A 17147-nucleotide genomic window follows, 5' to 3' on the forward strand; every position below is an offset into this window, starting at 1 on the left:
TTGTGTATTGAAAAAAAAAAAAATTAAAATTGCATTATTTCCGTCCAATTGATTATGAGTACTTAATGTTATCGATATATTGTTTTATATAATGTATTATATGTAAATATACTTATAAATAAATATTTTTCCCTCAACATGTTATCGCCTGCAGAGACTTGCGCATGCGAGATCCTTTCCTTTTTAAACGCTTACTTCTATATTCAGGCCCAGGGAAACAGTTTGTCATGACATGCGCCATCATGTTGAGACCTGTTTTGATGGATTTTGTACAATGTTTGAACTCAGGAACTATTTGATTGTTATTTATTTGACTGCCATTACAAAATTATAATTAATTAAATATCAGAACGCAACTAATATTAGTACGTTGTTACTCTTATTTGTTCAGTATTTGACACAAATACACATTGGAATAACTTTGTTTTTTTACAATTAAAACTTCTTTTCTTGTTTTAACTAGACGAACTTAAATTAATTATAATTAGTTTAAATTGGGAATGTGAGGCATTTAAGTAGTGATTTATTATTTTAAATGTCAATATGCGCCGTGTAAAAATCAAACACTTTTGGCACACGTTAAAGCAACAAATGTCTAAAAAAAATAGAAAGAAAAACATAACAGATAATAAAATATCAAAATAAATAACTAAATATTTAGAGTAGAAATTTAAAATTAGATACAATATTTGCACAAATCATAGTTGATAATTTAACACTAAAAGCGCTGTTTTCGCAAGGGGTTTTTCTTGTTTATAATAATAATAAAAATGACGATTAATATTGCATATAATAAAATACATTGTAAAAAAAATTAAAGTGTCTCGATTATTGTTTAAAATAAAAGGAAATAGGGCAGAACTAAGGCTACGTGTTTCGTCGGATGGAAGGTAAAATCAATTCATAAGTTCAAGTTGCAGCTTTAGCGTCCGTTTCGCCTACTTGTTTGTTCAGGCTGGCCGCTATGTCCCTGACGGACCTCTTGTCACCATCTGTCAACCAAAAAGAAAGGATTAAATACGATGTGCAAATAATACGACAGATGAGTCTTACCTGTCGACATAATAGAAAGGGTCTCGGCCGAATCTGGAGTGTTCGCCGCCGTCGACGTTTCACTGCCTAATTCTGAAACGTAAAGAAAAAAGTAATTATTAGTTTTTATCTTCTCGATGTTTCATCGTGATTGATGGGATTTTTGGGATGGCTATATATATCAATACAATACACAAATATCAGTGTAGCACGATAGTTATTTACTTTAAAATTAAATTCATTATCTTTCAAACAGTTACATGTAATTAGGAGTTATTGTAGCGTTGTGTCCTTACATTCTACTACGATTAAACATCACTTTATGTTAATCTTTTTCCTTCATTGACTTCATTTTATATTATTCTTATTCTTAAACCTTTTTCAATCATAACGGTTAGGCATTTAAATATGACAGTGTCAGGGTCTTAACATTATTAGAAGGATACAGCCAGCACAGTCACTATAAGACTGAGTGTAAATAACTCTGCAATAAGAAACATTCTTTGGCACTTCAGAGAACCAGGACTTAAGACTAGAAGATGTTACAAGCGAAAATGAGAGGGAAATAACTTTTTTTTGCACGGGGCGACAAGACTCGAGCAGAGACGAGGGTGCCCTCGGCAAGGTTGAGCGAGGTCTGGACGAGGCCGAAGACACACGGGTGGTATTTGGAAGCTGAAAGAGGCCTAGCCAGGATGCTGGTGAGGAGTGGGGCCCGACCGGGGTGAACAAGGAGGACTCGAGCTGAGACTGGTCGGTGTGGACGAGCCGGGTGGGAAGAAAAAGAAAAAAAAAGGACATGACAGTGTTTTATTTGATTATTTTGGGACTGTTCTCATCGATATGGAGTGGAGGGTTCGCTTGTGCGAGGGGAGAACCGCTGTGGAACAACAGGAAAAAGAACGTACACGAGGTTTGAGCTTTTAAGTTATATTATAAGACTGGTTTCTGAACATTTTTTTTTTTTAAATTTTGAAGAGACTTGTTTTATATTTTATTCACAATACAGAGGACATTGATATTTTACTTTCTTGTTTTTTAAATTTTTATTTATTTGTTATCTTGTTATTTCACCCTGAGGGTTTCACTGTTTTCCTAAAAGAAGGGGGGGAAATAAAAACAGTGTGGCGCCTGATTATTTCACTTTTGGAGACAAAGCAGCCACGGAATCTCCATTGAGCCCCCAGGTATCCGGCGACCAGGTGAATTGCCAATGGTCCGGTGAGGAACCGGTAACAAAGACCAAGACAAGGTTGACCTAGGTACAGACAAGAGATTCATCCAGCATCAGGCTCTATGAAACCACAACATTACAGGAAACAAGATAAAAAACCCTATTAAGACAAGTCCGAAATGTTTCGATTTCCTCCAGTAATAAGAAGGCTCAATTAAAATAACCTCAGGGAACGCTACCCGGAACATGGGCAGGCTCCAATTCGCATGAGTATGGTAATTCATCTTTTATAAAAAATACTTCTACCCAGAAGTAAACTCTACACCTACTAAATAAATAAACAAACAGATTTAAAAAAAAATTTTTGTTTAGTTTATCAGGAATATTTTTTTATTTTTTTAACAACGCAAATGTTAAAATATCACACACTATCTCTAGCCCGAACAATCATGATATCTGGTATTCAATTATTACATGCATTTTTCACATTTTCTTCTCTTGGAATCATGAAGATTATCAACTAATGGGATTCCAATATGTTAAAATACTAAATAAATGTAATTACCTGATTTTTCAGCCCCTATTGTAGACCATGGTCTCGGTTTAGCAACACTACTGCTCAGATCACTAGTTGTACTCTAAAATTAATGTTATTTTTATTGATTTATTAAAATTAAAAAAGAAAAAAAAAAGATATAACATACCTGATTGTCTGTTGAGTCGAAATCTTCCGAATCCGCTAGCCTGTAAATTTTAAATTGATGATTTTTCATAATTTGTTTTACAATTTAATTAAGAATGTGGCTTACGTAGGAGGATTGTGGTTGGGCCGTGTTGGTGCCCTTGTTTTAATCCTTTTCGGCCTTCCTTTCACCAAGTGCTGTAGCCTTTGACCGGCTCCTTCACAGACTGAGTCGAGTGAGTCTTGAGGCGACGTCGATATCGAAGGAAGAAGGTCAGGGATGTGCTCAGCGCTGTATGTGTCGACGACAGAGTTCGGTCTCAGTTTCCAACTATGGATGCTTTTTCTCTTATTTACCAGCTGAGGTGTCGCCTGCAGAAAACAAATTTATTTTTCCCCCTGGTGCTCATAAAACGCACATAACAAAACCTCTTTTCCAACAATGGTGGGAGATCAGCGAAATTCTTTATTTAAAAAACTTTTCTTAATAAAATTAATTAGGGGTTAGGGATGGTTAGGGATGGTGTGAGATTTATAACCCTCATCAACCGACAATTATTTAAACTTCAACTATTTTATCTGGATTATAACCATTTCAACCTCACCGCATGAAGATGGTGAGAAGCAGAAACGTGCCTAATAGACCAAAACAGTGTGGATAGGGAGGCCAAAATGATCAGAAATGATCAAGCTATGATAAGATAAAAGAGAAGAAAATACTTGGCATTTTGTTTCAGTGCTTTGTAATTAAACGTGTAGTAAAACGATGCCAAGTTTTTAAAATTTACTTACCAAATTTAAATATTCCAATTTCTTTATTGCAGCATTAAATGTTAACAAATTTTTATTTATGTCTTAACATTAAAATAATTTATACTCAAAATTTAAATCTTAATTAATAATAATAATTACCATAGGGTGTGTAGGGTCTGGGAATTGCCTAGGCATGGTACGAAGTACATCGGGCGTTGAACTTCTTTTACCACCGAGCTGAAAAGTTTAAAATATCAATATGATTGAATTCTGTCAAATATTTTCAATAACTTCTTATAAAATTGTCATTTACAAGTGATGTTTGAGTTTTATTGAGCAAATCAGTGACCTCGTCAGTGATTTTATCAGCCAAGTGTGTAGCCGCCATGAGTCCCATTTCACTACAAAGGAGAATAAAAAAATTAATTAAAATCAGTTGTCACTTAAGAAAAAGTGAAACAACTCACCTAGCCTTTAAATTAATTTCAGTTGTCGGTTGTGTGACTAGACAGGAGGATAAGAAACCGGGATCGACAGCGATTTTCGGCATCACCGAAGCTTTGAGTTCAACTTTAAGCCTTTCATTTATTACAGTCGTACCACAAAGTTCTTCAGCGCATATAATCATTTCATCAATGCGACTCTAGTAAATAATTTTTGTTAAAAATATATCTAATAAGTGCAAATTTGCAAAAGCTAAGCTTGTAAGGTATGGTGATGTGTTGTGCCATCGCTTACGTGCAAGTGCTTGTGCAGGAGGGATCCAATCTCGTGCGATGTAGATGTTAGCTTTTGTTGAACCACTGATGAGATATCACCGCCTTCGGCGATATCTTGCATCCTACTAAATACCTTTATAAAAACCGAACAATTATATTTACAAGGTTTTTTTTTTTCTTTCTATTTTTTGAAAGATCATACCTGCTTTGCATTATCTGCATCTTCGATAAGCGCAGTGGCTGTATTGATTGGCGCGACATAGTCGTTGCTGGTCTGGGACAGCGTTTTGATTGTTTCCTGGGTCTGGGCGATGGCCCTTTCCAGAGTCTGTTGCCCATAGTTGACCAAGGCGCCCTGAAAGTTTTCGCAAACTTTCAATTTCATCTATAAAATTAAGCCAAACATCCCGTTATAATATTTATTTTTCACTTTTTCGGTTGGTTCACCACACTCGTCTCTAGGCCAAGTACAGTTAAGTGATATAAATAAAAAATTGTTGAAGTCATGAGGAGCAGTCAATGAAAACAATTTATTACTCTAGAGAAAAATACAGCTCCATTACTTACAAACGATTGCAAAAACAGTTTAAATTCCTTGTTGTCTCAACCTTATCTAACCATCCTTCACCATCTCTATTCATAACCTTATCTAACCATCCCTCATATTATTAAGCATCTCAAACCAAAACTTTAGTTTATTATTTATTATTATTTTATATATATTTTTCGATTTCTCCAATTTGCATTAAAAAAAAAAAAAAAATCACAACTTCTGATGTAAAACTGATCGTATCTATTCGCCCAACACTGTAAATGGATAAATGTCAAAAAAATACGGGCAAATCTGATTTGGAAAAAAAAATTACAAACTATAAAATGCGATTGAAGGATGAAGACATGCACTAACAAAATATTCTTAGCAACAAAGCTTAACGAAAGCATCTACAATTAATAATACTTAAAAAATGAATTATCAACTCACATGCTGCCTTCGAAGAGCTTTGGTGTGGCCAGGTGTTGAATTTCTGTAAAGCGCTTTATGGATCGAACTGAGAACGGATTCGGTTTTTTCAGGGGATAATTTCATACACGATGAAACATCATGCAATAATGATCCCATGTAAATGATGCTATAATTGCTATTAAAAAAATAAATAAATAAATATTTTTACCAAACACATGAAAAATACAATTCTTTGACAATTTACCTATTCATGGCATAGGAAATGTCCGAGTATCCTTGAAGTGTGATGTTATTTCTGTCGAACGATAGGCTTTTCAGTTTGCAATTCGTCTGTAGTGCTTTGGCCAGTAATCTGGCGCCCAGGTCACCCATTCCGTTGCCGCTGTATTCATACAAACATTAAACTAAAGATTTTTTCTTTAATCTTTGATTTTTACCTTATATCTAAGGATTTAAGACACTGGTTGCTCCCAAGAGCGTTAATAATGCTGTGAACTTCATTCTTCAGACGGCAGTCGGCTAGTGACAGTGTTTCCAATACGCAGTCGTCCTCCTGAAATATTAAATTAACAATTACAAAAAAAAAAAAAAAAAAAAAAAAAAAAAAAAAAAAAAAAAAAAAAAAAAAAAAAAAAAAAAAAAAAGTGAATTGCAGGAAAACCAATACGGACTTACTTGTATTGTATGAACTATCGAGTCCATGACAGGCGCAATGTGTTTTGGCTTCATTCCGAGTAAATTTTTACATATTTTTAACTCGACGATTGATTTATTACGGCCTACTGCAGTTACAACTCCGCCTAGTTCGCTCTCGATTCCTGTGAAGTAGTAATTAAAATTACAATTTATTCACTAGATTTCGTGGTCTGCTTGACCAATTAATATCTTTCAATTAATTAAGGTTTTTAGTTGAGATAAAAAAAGTCAGTGCACGAGCGGGATTCGAACCCACGACCTTGAGATATGCTGCTGCTCTACCACTTGAGCTATCGTGACCTCGATCCACTCGGACACTAACTTCCCATCTCAACCCCACCTTTTGAATTTTTTCTCCTTTTTGCCATTTTTCAAATGTCGTGTAATCTATTTGATTCTCGGCGACAAATGAAATGGCCAAGGAGAGCTTTAGTGAAGGTATACTTCATTTTAACTTATTAAATTCACTAGATTTCGTGGTCCGCCCGCTTGACCAATTAATATCTTTCAATTAATTAAGGTTTTTAGTTGAGATAAAATTACAATTTATATTTTTAACATCCGGAAATTTTATTTTGTGTTTATCACTGATGAAATTATTGTTTTAAAGACTCCTTACCATTATCTGATATATCTAATGATGATATCGCACGCACTCCATGAATGCATGATTCTAGAATGTGAGCGCCGTGGCTTGTGAGCTGGTTGCAGCTCAGGTCGAGCTCGAGGCCAGCAGTCGACTCGTTGCAGGCCAGGCCCAACAGCAAATTTCTATTCGAAATAGTAAAAAGTCAATTTATAAATTTAAAATTGGAGCTTTTTTAAGACTTACTTGAGCGCCTCCATTGGTAATTTGCAGTAACTCATATTCAGGTACTTGAGACATAAAGTGCTGGTAAAAAACTGTTTGAAAGACGGAGGCATTTCTTTTGACTTTTTGACTATAAAACTGTTTTTCGAACAGTTCAAATGGATCAGACTTGTTGAGCAACCACGGAGCAGTGCGCCAAAAACCTACACATTTTTTTTCATACAATCTTCTGTTACATAGAAAGCATAATACCTATCTTAATTAGACTTACGGTATCTAAAATTGTTTCAGTATTAGAAATATCCAAATGCGTAATAGCATTCGGCTCAGCTAAAAGACTACAAAGTCCCTGGAGAGAGAGAAAAAAAATTAATGTCACCTTTATAGTAAAGCTTATCTTAAAAGGTTGAAACTTACAGCAATGTCTTCTTTAATAAGGCAACCGCTCAGATTCAAATAGGTGAGGGTTTGCGGTCGAAGGGCGGTCAGGCACTGCGTCAGCTGAGACACACCTTTCGTGGTAAGGCCACAGTGGCTCAAATTCAAATGTGAAATCCCTTTGCCATCTAACGGTTTAAACTTCGATTTAAGATTTAAACAACAAAGACAGTAAAACGTAAAAAATATACATACCTTGCACTAACTTTGTTAAAATTCCACAAAGGCTATTTACACCTGGAGGGGAAAATTTTTTTTTAAAAACTTTAATAACAAGTTTATTTTTAAAAAAATCATATTTTTAAGTGACCATGTTCTCACCTTTGTCTTCAATCATGGGATTGTTCGAGAGATCTATGGTATTCAATTGTATGTTGTTGTTGGAAGTCACAGACATGCAGAGACGATTAACAAAATCACTAAAAATTAAAAAAAAATCAAATTTTTATTTAGTGCAATGAATAGGCATTTTCAATATATGTACGTAATTGAATGATATTTTCATTTACACGACACAACATGGGTACTTTTGGTCTGGTACGATGCGTTTTAGCAATTTAATATTTTGAAGAGGTGATGGTCTCCACAATATATAGTTTGGGCTGGCAATGGCCATGAATGGTTAAAGGGTTATTTAACCAATTTTGGTGTTAAAAGGTCATTTGATAAAATAAACGAACTTTTTCTGAATTGTCTGTTGTTAAGAATTTGCAACGTTCCACACCAGAAATGATATTTATTTTTTATTTTTTGACAAGGGTGTTACTATTATGTTATAAGAACCAGTGGGGTGCCGGCATTTTTCAAAAGAAGCAAATTTGTAAGTATTGGGGGTCGAATGGCTCAAAGAAAACAATTTGCAACTCCTTAAATCAATTGAATAGGCTAAACCAGCAACGCTCTTTTGTATTGCAAAAGTGTTGACCCTAGCGCCGTCTAGTTCAAGATCTTAGGATTTTATTTATTTATTTTTTATATTATTATTTTTACGAGGGTATTTCAACTACGAGATTATATGAACCTCAGGGTGCCTGTGTTTTTGAAAAGAAAAAAAGCCCATTAAGTATGACGGGTTCAAATGACTCATAGAACAATTTACTGCCTTAAATCAATTGAATAGGCTAAACCAGCAATGCTCTCTTGTATTGCACAAGTGTTGGACCGTAGCGCCGTCCAGTTCAAGATCTTACGATTTTATTTATTTTTTATATTATTATTATTTTTACAAGGGTATTTCAACTGCGAGATTATATGAACCTCGGGGTGCCAGTGTTTTTTGGGGAGGGAGAGGGTGAGGGAGAGAGAGAGAAAAAAGCCCATTAAGTATGACGGGTTCAAATGACTCATAGAACAACAATTTACTGCCTTAAATCAATTGAATAGGCTAAACCAGCAACGCTCTTTTGTATTGCACAAGTGTTGGACCGTAGCGCCGTCCAGTTGAAGATTTTACCTTTTTTTTAGATAATTAATAATTTTACATCATTTTACTTTTTTTAAAAATAATTTAAGTACTAGCACATGGGCCACTGGTGCATTCAAACCCGGGAGCTTTATCTTACAGTGATGAGTGCCGTATAACACCTAAACCATTGCAGCCACCGACATCCTTTATTTATTTATTTTTTTGAGCACTGAAATTTTTGACCAAAAATTTTTCCTTTTTTTTCATTAAATTTTTTTGTACATATTTGTGTGGGAAGTACTCAATTTAAAATTAAAATTTAACAAATACCTGTAGGATGTGGAAAAAAGTGAATTTATACAATGCAAAAAAATATTTTTAAAAAGTTATATTCAAAGTATTTCTATTCACTCAGTGTTTGTTTTCTGCGTAAGTGTGCCATTCTTGCGTGTCGTGTTGTAGTGCCAATGAGATTTTGCTGTTTTATGTTTATATACGTTGGATTTTGAAGGGGTGGGGAAGGAAGTCGGTATGGAAAGACATTTCTGTATAAGGAACTGTTCTTTTCACCTAGAAGAAGCCGCTTCAAAGAAAATGTTTTTCTGAAACCTACATCACACCAGAACGCATCTCACGATTTCTGAATAATCTTCTTATTACTGGAGGAAATCGAAACATTTTGGACTTGTCTTAACAGTTTTTTATCTTAACGAAACGTAACAAAAAACACACTGAAAAATTCAAAAATTGAACAATCGGATATAAACAAAACAACCGGTCACTACACACAAAAAACCTGGTGAAAAGGCAGGTTTTTTGACCTCTGTGTTCCCTTTTCTTGGCATCTGTTTGATATTTTGACTGCTGAATTTTTTTAATGTAACAAAAACGAAAACTAAAGGCTTTGTTGAGCCTTTTTGAAAATAAAATTCAGGCACTGAGAATTTTTTTTTTTTTGAATTACGATGATTAGGAACAGATTTTTACAAAACATTCATCAAGGAGAAAAAAGTTAAGTTAAGCCATTCTTGATAAAAAGGAACAATTCAGGAAATAAAAGAAGAGTGAAGGATTACAAAAAAAAAAATTAAAAAATTGGTTGACCTCCATCCCTCTTAAGGATGGGTAGAGTGGTCCGTGATGGGCAAGGATGAACTGAACTAGATATCAAATACAGCACCCAATAGATCAAAACATTGATTGGAAAAATTAAATAAACCTCAATATTTACAAGTCCTGCTCAACTCTGAATGCTCGCTAAATTGTAATCAACTTACGTTTTCAATGAAAGATTTTGTAAATACAGCTTTTCCAAGGTGACAGACTTGGACACAACGTGCAGGATCCTGTCCATTGCCTCGTGCGTCAGCTTTGTGTTTACGGCACGGAACCCGGTAAACCATCTGTTGTGCTCTAAAGCTGATATTATTGGAACCATATCCCTATAAAAAAAACCATACCATTTGAGAATTAAATCTGCCTGAAACAGTGGAAGCATATATGAAGATTTAGGCTATTTTATAGATAAATTTTCAACACGGCATCAAAAAAAATTGTCTCATTATTAACGGTATTTATAATTATAAAATATATAATGTTATTTAACTCACTTTGGCTCAAGGTGGTCGAAATCTTTCAACGAGAGTTCCCTCGTGTTGTGGCTTACGTATATTGTATCCACATCCTTTAATGAAAGTTTATTAAAACATTACCATTAAAAATGTGCATGTGATATTACTTACCCATGCAACCTCGTCTCTGTAAGGCAGATTGTGGTAGTCGCACATGCAGGCATACTGCGTAGAGAATGCACCGCACGGAAGCTGGTTCGGCGAGGTGTTCATTATCTGCTCGAACCCATCGACAGAGACTCGATCGACGATTTGCCTGAGTAAAAGGAAATGGAAGTAAAATTAATTACATTATGCTCTAGTGCTTCCTATGACCTAACACACATCAACACTAATTACCATTACTAATAGTCAATAATGGAGTGAAACTTTTTTTATTATTAGCTCAATTAACACGCCTTTCATTAATTGAATGCATTTCCACCTTTTAATAGCCTATTTATACAATTATTTTTCAATAGAAACCGAGTAATTTGAAGAATATGTAGGTGGAATTTCACCTTTTTTCCAGAGACGAAAGTTAGCCCAAATAACTCGGAATTGCATTGAACAACTGAACTATTTTACATTTTTATATTGTTATAGTTGGGTACTCACTGAAGAGGAACTGTTGGGAAAATAACTTGTAGCGCGGCGCATAGAGCATGGAGCATCGTCTCCACCTCCCCATTCTGGCAAACGAACGTATACCATTTTTCATTAATAAGGAAGCTCAGCTGAAATATATATAAAAAAAAGATTATTAAAAAACCATTTGATTAAGGCACGCTTAAAAATTATCAACTCGACAACAGAGCTGATATTTGATAAATTCTAATCAAACTATGAATAAAAACACATTGAAATATCACTTTCAAAGTTGTTTACAAATATATTATATCTATAACTGTACACAAATACTTCATTTATTTATTTGGTATGGTACTTACAGTATTTTCTTTTCTTGTTTCAATCCCACGAATTTCTAAATAATGGAAGTGGCAATCGATCTGCAAAAGTTGACAATAAATTAAAAATAATAAAATCATTTAAATTGTTAATTTTTTATGGAAGAAAATAATAATAATAATATTTCTTATATCTTCACTTTGAAGATTCTGTGCTATTAACAATGATTTTTTTTTGCTATTTCTAATTAAAATAACAAATATACTTAATATTACCAGGTCAATAATGAAATGGTTTAATTAAATTTTAATGGATCCACTTTTCAGCGGGTGTTCATGGGTGAAATGCAAATAAATGCGGCAAAGCGCAAAAGCTATGCAAATCGAGGTAAAAGGCAAGAGAAAACGTAAAAAGAATTTAATAACCTTTATTTATTATCAGTTTTCTTGACCTGTACAGTCATTTATGAACATCCTGGTCTGCTCAATATCAGTTAGAAATGTAATTAGAGATGCTATGATAGTTTCAGTTTGGTAACATACCAGATATGAGTCGAGCATAATTATAAAAGGTAAGAATTGGTAAAGTATTAAGAGAGGGGCATAGGTGACTACAACAGTTTAGGTATTGGCATGGCGCTCATCACTGTAAAGTAAAGGTCCTGGGTTTGAATCAGCGGACTTGCGTTACACATTACAGATGGGATTTTTTTTTTTTTTTTTCAAAAACACCCACACCCTGAGGGTTTATAACTTACATGAGTTTGGATGGTTAGTGAAAATGAGAGATGTTGGGTTTGTACGAAGGATTACTGATAGCATAATTACAAATTGTAACAAACCGAAAAATTTTTTCCTGTCAGTTTCACTAATAAATTGATTATTTTATTTCATGGCTACAGAAATAACAACCAGAGGACATAGCACAACACAAATGCATGATAGACCAAGAGAGGTGAGCTGGACCAGGACGTTCAAAGCACTAACTGCATTTCTTAATTATCAGGATATTTAAAAAATAAATAAATAAATTACCCTCGTAGGGACCTTTGCTGTTAGGAAGAACAATCGACATGGTGAAAAGACCTGAAAAAAAATTGTTTTAATTAACGAGTTAAAAAAAAAAAAAAATTAAATAAATGTGAATAACATACCAGTACACGGTTTTCAGTTTTATCCCCTTTCGTCTCTAGTTTCACTACATTTTTCAAAAGGATTTTTATTCTCTTTCCAAGCAAAGCAGTAACGCTTTCTAAAAAAATAAAAAAGGAGAAACACAAGAAATTAACAGATTGGAAAGATACACTTAGCAATTAGCTCATACGATGGGGAAGGGGAGCCAAGAGTGGTGCAGGCACTCAAGCATGCAAACGTTTATCTGTCTCACAAACATGTGATTTTAAGAGTTAATTAAAACCGGAATAAAAATACAAAAAAATAAACAAGGCAATTCAATTTATTTGTTGGTTATAACTATTCAATGTATTAATGTATTAACTTATTAAGTTTAAATTACATCTAATAATTAATGTTACTCTCTATTATAAACCATGCTTGACATCATTCTTGAGCACGATATAATTAAAATGCAACCAGTTTCTATGGCACAGAGTTTGCACAATCAAATTTTTCTTCTTTTCTTACAAATACCTCATAAACATTAAGAGATCATGATCACCATTACTGATCGGCCTTGAAATTAAAAAAAAAATGTTTTCAATATTTTAAATCGGCATGGCTGACTGTACGTAAATCAAGGTCGACACTTTTGTTGTTGGAAAATTGGCGGTTAAAGAGAGCAACAGTGCACTTATCACCTATAATAGCAGAAAAAAAAAAAAAAACTTTTGTATTATATAATAGAAACTATCTTCAAAATAAATTTTAAATCACTTAAAATTTTAGTTAAACACATTGTGTTTGTACAAAGAAAACATCTATTTCATTAATACTTACAAATAAATATAGTTAATCAATGAACAAAAATTATCATCTTAATTCATATTTAAGACAACTTCAATGTTTTTAAGAGTTAATAAGTAGCCTGTAAATTGAAACAAATTATTACGAGAACTCTCCTACCAAACTGCAGAATGAACCTGTACTTTTAGTAATTTTCGATTGTCCTGATCATTCTCGCTGTTCTGGTCTGTAAGATACGTTTTGGTTTGTGAGCTAGATGGCTTATAGATGGGTAGAAATGGATCAGAACGTTTCTTAAAGCTTTGCACAGATGGTCAGGAAAAATTCCGGCCGGGGTTTACTGATTAATATTTCAAAGTATTTGTTAATTTTTGCTTTTAATTTTTTTGTAAGTTACTTTTCTTCTTTTTTCTGAATTTCTTCCTTTTTTTATTTTTATTTAGGCTCCTCATTTAAATTGGTCCCCACTATACTTATACTTCAAGAATGATTTGTAATTGAATGACTTCTCTACATCTCGCATTTTACACAGGTCAATAAAAATTCTGTGTGAACAATACTGATTGCAGTACAATTGTCGTACATTTCAAGCACAACGGGGTTTTCCTAAATCCAATACGATACAGAAAAAACACACAAACTCCTTGATTACATCTCAGTCTGCTGATTGTAGTTCATTCTTTTTTTTGTCAATCTGTGTGGCAGAACCAAGGAATTTTGGACATTTGGAGTTTCACTGACTGAAAGAAATCTCTTAATCGCTTTTCTTCCCAATCTTTCTGCCAATTCCTCCATATTCTGGTGTGAAAAAATCTGTGACTGTGTATCTCCAAGGGGAGACAGGTATGTATAACAGAGTCTCCTCTTTTGTGCCACTCTTTCCAAGACTATCATTTTATTATTTTTTATTCTTGAATGTCCTTCAACCCATAACCCTTCAACCCCCGACCTTTCTCTTGTGATAAAACTTCTAGATTGTTAACAATTTATCATACAATAAAGTTGCTGCTTTGCTTTATGCCAAAGTTTCCAATACTTTCCAGGGCACTTCGGGAGTCTGACAAAATATACAACTTTTCCGACATTGAGTTTAGTTCTCAAAAGTATTGCAACACTTTAAGAATAGTTCTGCTGATTGTACGGTAATTTTTGAGGGGAGTTAGAATTTTTTTCCAAATTTTAATTGAGGGGTCATACACTGTGCTATTTCTCGGCTGTTCAGTGAATCTTTTATTTTTGTAGTGCCGATTCACAAGTTTTCTTTCTGGTACATGAGTCGACATTTGTGTTGTCCATTTATTGTTTTCATTGCCCCTGGAATACTTAGATTTGCCATAGAAATCATGATTAATAATGATAAAGGTGGGGTGTGTTGTTCAACTTCTTTAAAAGATAATTCTCACTTTGTTGTTTTCAATGATACAGACTTCAAGCATTAAACGTTCTAATGAGAAGATGGGTTTTAATGCCGATCAATTTTGAATGTGTGAAATACGTGTATTAAATAAATAGTATTATCATACTAAATACTAAAAGAGAATTTATTTTAAATTAGTGATTAATTTTATATCACATTATTTACGAACATGTTTAAAGTTGGAGGTAAATCAAAATATATTATTTATGCATTTATCTCTGTTCAATTTTTTTAAAATTTCGCAAACCAATCTAGTTTGTTCCTTTGTTGAAATTGGGTTTTGTTTCCTTTAGATGGTCCCTAAATTTAGAAAATTTGTTCAATTTAGTCAAGTGTTCTTTAACAGTCATCTTTTTTATTTCTCTGCTGTTTTGTCCTATATATTTAATATTGCAATCGTTACAATTAAGTTGGACGTTAAATTTGCCAGTCTGTATGCTATCGAATGTTTGGGTAGTTTTTGTTGAGCTTGGTACACCAGATCAGGTACTTACCCAACTTGAGCACCTGACCTGTTTGGACTGTAAATTAAATTAAACCATAGGAAAGTTTAGGCCTTATTTTAGTCGTATATAGACAATAAGCCATTTTTTTATTTTAAACCCCAAGATTTGCCTAGAGCTCTTCTTAAGGTTATGTGATATTTTGAAATGGCATAATTAAATAAAAAAAATCTATTTCTTCATCAATGAGAGCATTTGAGACATCTGAAAAAAAAAAAAAAAAAAAAAAAAAAACCATCATTTTCTGCTCTGAGTTCCACCTTTTCTTTATATATAATGTTATATACTCAGGCATTATTTTCATGGTTTCTGAATGCTTAGTGCTTTGAAAAAGGCTCTCTAAAGGCCTAAGAGGTTTATCAAATTATACTTGAGCAAGTAAAGACTTTTTTTAATTAAAGTTTCATTTATCGAATAAATGCTAGGCACGAACATACACATACCAAACAGTGACGTTTGACTAGGACCAGGGCGATCAGAAACGACTAGTTGCTGGAAGTAAATTATAGTTTGAAGGTAGAAAGATAAGAAAAAAAAAAGAAAAATGGTTGGCTGATGAGTAATAATAAAATCATCGCATTATCAATTAACTCTGATAAAACCACATTTGTCCCAATATATAACAAGAAAACAATCCAGTGCCTGAACTGTATTGATAAATTCTCTGTAAACTGGTTTTTGTACGACTCGAGTACAAACTTGTGAATTTAAAATTTACTAAATATATTTGATTTGAATCTTTTAGCGAAATTTGTTTAAATTTCTTACCAATAGGATCATTAATTTTCAAAACGCCCTAACTGGGTAGAAATATAAAAACTAAGCTACTTCTATATTATCAAAGTTGGACCATAAATGTATTTTGCATGTATTGTACTGGAATTATGGCGCGTTATGATATCATTGACCTGAAGGCGCAGTTTATAAAGAGAAAAAAAAAGAAAGAAAATGATTAAGGGAAGTTAGAATGAAATTGCAGAGAGATGACTCACAACAGGAAAAACCACTTAATTGAAAAAAATAATAAAATAAATACACGTCAAAATTCGAGATTCCTTTGAGAAAAAAGAGTGTATTAAAAAGAAAAGAAAAAAGCAACGCCTTTTTCTCCTTAAGTAAACAAAATGGGGAAAAAAACCCGGGTTCCGCTTACCGTTTAAATCCTTTGTTAACTGAGACCTGGTTGACATCCCTTAACTGAGTCGGAACATTGCTGAGCAATGTCCGCTTCTGGCATCAACTGCTCATCGCCCCTGCTGGCTGGTCAAGCTGGTGAAACTGGCCGGGCCCGATCCAACGTCGTCTCATCAAGGGCAGGGAGAAAACAACAACAAAAAATGTGGACAAAACACACCCACTCACAGCCAGTCGAACATGTCCTTTGATAATGGAACTCGGCCGACCACTTCCACTACAACCGACCGCCCCACCATGCTCGCCCACGGCCTCCTCGCCAGGCGAAAACACTTTTTCACATCGACTCTGATGGTAATAATTATAATAAAAATAATCTGAAGTGATAATTTATTCTTTAATTAGTCTTAATTAGTTTCGCACCGATGGAATTCAAAACGACTCAATTTAAGTGGTCAGATTCGTTTATACAACGTCATCGAACAATCCTTGCCGAATTAATAAATTTTATTTATTAAATAACGTTCCATATATAAAACAAACGTTTTGTGATACATTAATTGATTGTTATAATCATAGTGTATAAATAATCAGTACAAGACATCGAAATTAATATATAAAAAATATCGATATTTTGTACCATATCAATTATATACTCAAGAGAATATCGATAATCTGTACAAAAAATTTAATTAACTTACCCAAGAAAATGTGTTCAAAAATAATTTAAATTGCTTATGGAAGAAAATATTGATAATGGTACAAAAATAATTTGAATCTCTTTCCCAAAAAAATATCGACAATCTGTACAAAAAACATTAATTTGCTTACCCAAGAAAATGTGTACAAAATTAATTTAAATTGCTTTCCCAAAAAATATTAATAATCTACACAAAAATCTTTAAAATGCTTATGCAAAAAAGTATTGACAATCTGCACAAAATAAAATTAAAATGCTTAACCAAAAAAATATCGAAA

At 33.4% G+C, this 17147-nt stretch overlaps 1 protein-coding gene across 2 annotated transcripts; it reads right to left on the reverse strand.

Annotated features, from left to right (window-relative positions):
* Nucleotides 1-289: 289 nt before the first annotated feature.
* Nucleotides 290-16458, reverse strand: LOC106665910 (F-actin-uncapping protein LRRC16A). Of its 2 annotated transcripts, none has more exons than XM_014392716.2 (28): nt 16189-16458; nt 12347-12444; nt 12228-12278; nt 11235-11294; nt 10903-11021; nt 10417-10561; nt 10285-10358; nt 9952-10116; nt 7591-7688; nt 7465-7506; nt 7249-7397; nt 7103-7180; nt 6853-7034; nt 6640-6791; nt 6000-6142; nt 5762-5877; nt 5569-5706; nt 5343-5499; nt 4563-4715; nt 4380-4493; nt 4109-4284; nt 3955-4042; nt 3801-3878; nt 3016-3260; nt 2911-2950; nt 2772-2844; nt 1054-1125; nt 290-992 (listed from the first exon to the last, which is right to left on the reverse strand). In XM_014392716.2, the coding sequence occupies exons 1-28, from the start codon at nt 16223-16225 to the stop codon at nt 910-912; spliced, it is 3126 nt and encodes a 1041-aa protein (XP_014248202.1). In that variant the 5' UTR covers nt 16226-16458; the 3' UTR covers nt 290-909. The 2 variants fall into 2 exon arrangements, with proteins under 2 accessions (XP_014248202.1, XP_014248201.1); XM_014392715.2 differs by having other exon boundaries at nt 4563-4745.
* Nucleotides 16459-17147: the final 689 nt, after the last annotated feature.

Source organism: Cimex lectularius, unplaced genomic scaffold (genome assembly GCF_000648675.2).
Source record: "Cimex lectularius strain Harlan isolate CLEC.00 unplaced genomic scaffold, Clec_2.1 scaffold49, whole genome shotgun sequence".
In the NCBI taxonomy this organism is placed as follows: domain Eukaryota; kingdom Metazoa; phylum Arthropoda; class Insecta; order Hemiptera; family Cimicidae; genus Cimex; species Cimex lectularius.